Genomic DNA, 3,649 nt, shown 5'->3' with positions numbered 1-3,649 from the left:
TTTTATTTTAAATTATATTAATTAATTAATTTGCATTGGATAATTATTTAATTAATTTATATTTAAGTGAATTATTTAATTAATTTACATTGGATAATTAATTTATACACTAAATATACTATTAATATTTTAAATATTATTAATTAAATTAAAAACTATTAATTTCTTCCCAATAAATAGGCAATAATAGCTTAGAGGTGTCGAGGGTTTGCATTTTCGTCTTCTCTATTTCGTCGTTGCTGCGCGTGAGATACAGTTTTGCACGAGTCGCCTCTTCGGCTCCTGCTGTTCGACTTCGCTCATTCGACTACGTTCCCTTCCTGTTGGATCGGAAGCAACTACGGGAGCTCGTTCGCTGTGAAGGTAACTTTCTCCCTTTCGCGCGCTTCTTCGGCCAATTCCCGTAAATCCGCCGAATTTCAGGTTTGCTAAATTCAGGATTTACGTTCCAAAGGGGAGACGGTGGTTCTATTCCTCCGTGAGATTAAGCGGGCGCTCAAGTACCGTTTGGCAGGATTTGGCTTAAATCCTGCATAAATCTTGTTGCCAAACAGCCCCTTCGATGTGATAGATCTTTACTGCAATATCTTTCTTATTTTTCCTTGTGTCTAACAAGAGAACAATAATTGATTTTGACCATGGAATGTTTGTTATAGGTATCACCATCAATTTTTCTGATGTCGTTGCAAGAGAGCCTTAACAAGTTTAAACAGCAACAGGAGAAGTGCCAATCTACGCTCACTAGTATAGCTAATCGAAGTTCAAGGCCCACCCATTCTCAAAAACAGGCACCTCCAAGCACTTCTTCAGCTCCATCACGAGTTGCTGCCCCTGTGAAATTTTCAAATGATACAGAAAGGCTTCAGCACATCAATGCTATTAGGAAGTCCCCAGTTGGCGCTCAGATAAAGCGTGTGATTGATTTACTTCTGGAGGCATGGGCTTAAAACCCTTTTATTTATAATTGCAATCATGAATGATGCGACCTGAACAGCATTTTTTCTCTGAATTGCTAGTTATTAGCAGGGTTGTCAAGGTAATCAGTAATATCGGTCTACCTTGTTGAAATTTTAAATAAGGTATTTCCTTGGAGAACCTAACAGCCTGATTAAGCTAATTCCTACTCAAAACATAAAATCAGCGAGAAAAAGGACTGGTACTTACCACCATTATTTGCCTTTGCCATTTTGTTTTTGTTCCCTTAAAATAAGTTCTTTTTTTTTAAATTTTTTTTTTTATATAAATTTTAAGCTAATCCTAATATAAACACAATCTATTACTTGCATGTTATCCACAATTATACTTGTTGAAAAGATAGGATAGGAGCCTGAAACATGTGCATTAAAACTTTTAACATCTTCAATGTTTTTTCTTTATTAGATTTAAACGAGAATTTGACTTTTAATAGGACATAATGGAGAAAAAGGATTCATGTAGCCAACCCCACGTAGTGGGATAAAAGCTTGATGTTGTTGTTGTTGTTGTTGTTGTTGTAGTGTTTTTTCTTAAGAATATGTGCTCATTTTGTGATATGAGAACCTATGCATGCATAGATGCATGTGTCTTTTAACATTCAAGTGGATAGTGACATAGGAATTTTGAACACCTTTGTGCAGACAAGGCAAGCTTTCACACCAGAGCAAATTAATGAAGCATGCTATGTTGATATCATGGGCAACAAGGCTGTCTTTGACAGTTTGAGGAATAATCATAAAGTACATTACGATGGAAGGTGTTTCTCCTACAAGGTAATTTCCTGCACTATTTTTTGATGAAATGTAATGCTGACAGTGATAAGGAGATATCTTTTCACTTATAAAAAAAACTACAAAATTAATTATGATTTTATTGCATTTTTTTTGTTCTTTATAAAAAATCTTATTTTTTTTGTGCTTGTGAGATGTGGAGAACTATAAATTTGTTGTAGTTGGAAATGCTCCTTGGCTAAATAAGCAAATTGATATGAATCATGGAGCCAAAGTTGAGAAAGTGTGTTTGAATATATGAAATTACTTTTTATATTGCACTTATGTTCTTCAATATGTTGTCCTATTGACACAAAAATAGCCTACCAAGAGAGAGGAGGGGGGGGGGGGGAGGGGTTAGGGGGGGGGGGGTAGTGGTTAGGGAGGGTGATTGACTTGGTGCTTTCAAAAATATTTGCAAGTAAAAAATATAACAACAAGAAATATAAAAACAATTACCACAATAATATAAAATGTAAGTACAAGAATAAAGAAAGCTGATTTTTATGCGATTCAGTCTCAACTAGCCCCATCCACATGCTAATCCCCACCTAGATTAAGGTTCTACTATTGCTAGCAAGCTACTTTACTCCTTGATTTGGCAGAAAAATCATCACAATCAAAATCTCTCTAACGGGTGATTGCTACTCAATACATATTATGAAGTAACATAATAAGCCTTCCAAGACATAGCAAATTCAATGTAGAATTAATTACAAATGTAGAAAACGAAAGCTATTTCTTACAGCACTTTGATTTTATTGAAGAAATATAATGTAAATTGAAGCTTTTGCAATGAATCTAACACTTAAGCTTTTACTCTCCCTTTACGTTAGATTTTGCTTTGAAATGCTTGGAATGAGGGATTTAGAATAAAAGGGATTAAAAGAGATTTCTAAATGTGGTTCTAATATTCTAATGATCTCAAAGATGTCTATTCATAAGTATAACAACCTCAAAACATCTCCCAATGGCTTTTAAAGTGTACTGAGGAAACTTTTAAGAATGAATAGTTTCCATGTATTAAGATTATTAGCCATACGAATCATGGTTTAGTAGTGATCCCTTAAAGATGACTCCATTCTCATGTGACGATAGTCCACAAACAACCAAACAAACTGTGGCTTGTCATCCAAGGTCCTAATTGTGATTCATAAACATGTTTGCAACAATCCATTATTTAATAGAGACCCGCTAATCTATTAGTACTGGCCTATTAAATACGTCAATTCTATAATTTTGATTTATATAGTATATAACCTTCTAATTGCTTTTATTAGCCTATATAGTTGCGGTATGATAAACGTAGAGTGAAAACTAATTTCAAATGAATGATTTAATAACTATAGTAAAAAAACAAAAAATAAAAAATAAAAAATAAAAAAATAATAATAAAACAAAAAAAGGGAAAAAAAAGCTATTGTAACTTTTTTAAGTTTTATATTATGAGAGCCTATGTGAATAACCATGGAAAATACGTGCTCAAAACAAAATGCAAGACTCAATATAACATGTCTTCAGTCTTGCTCGAGTTCATCTCCATTTCTTCCTATTTCATGGTACTTGGATCATATTACTTGTTTAATCTATGAATTATAATCTTTTGCATTTTATTAATCTTATGATCACTCAATTTGAAATATTAGTGCCTCTAATCATATGTTTGCTATCATCAAAACAAGTTCATCGCAATGAAGGCTCATGAGGTTAGCACCAAGTACGTAAAAATTCTATATAAATAGATTTGCTAAGCTCTTAGTGGCTTGTTGGGTAGGCATTAGCTACCAATACAACATGATCATGGTTAGTTGAGCTCTCGTTGTCTTGGTGGTCATTGGGAGGGCTGAGGCTAGAGGCAGAACCACATGCAAGTTAGGGCCCCTCCCCCCCCTCCCTCCCTCAAG

At 34.1% G+C, this 3,649-nt stretch overlaps 1 protein-coding gene across 3 annotated transcripts in view; it reads left to right on the top strand.

Annotated features, from left to right (window-relative positions):
• The first annotated feature begins 201 nt into the window (after nt 1-201).
• Nucleotides 202-3,649, top strand: part of LOC110110018 (transcription initiation factor IIE subunit beta-like) — a 15,881-nt gene continuing 12,433 nt past the window's right edge. Inside the window, exons 1-4 of one of the 3 annotated variants that reach the window (XM_028699104.1) lie at nt 202-363; nt 439-510; nt 657-935; nt 1,617-1,748. In XM_028699104.1, the coding sequence (XP_028554937.1) occupies nt 678-935; nt 1,617-1,748 (390 nt within the window). In that variant the 5' untranslated portion in view covers nt 202-363; nt 439-510; nt 657-677. Of the gene's footprint in view, nt 364-438; nt 565-656; nt 936-1,616; nt 1,749-3,649 lie in introns of all 3 variants that reach the window. The other 2 variants (XM_028699105.1, XM_020841302.2) reach the window with 2 other exon arrangements.

This window comes from Dendrobium catenatum, unplaced genomic scaffold (assembly GCF_001605985.2).
Source record: "Dendrobium catenatum unplaced genomic scaffold, ASM160598v2 fragScaff_scaffold_1220, whole genome shotgun sequence".
Classification (NCBI taxonomy): domain Eukaryota; kingdom Viridiplantae; phylum Streptophyta; class Magnoliopsida; order Asparagales; family Orchidaceae; genus Dendrobium; species Dendrobium catenatum.
The sequence above is the reverse complement of the archived record's forward strand: the minus strand, read 5'-3'. Positions and strand labels throughout refer to the sequence as shown.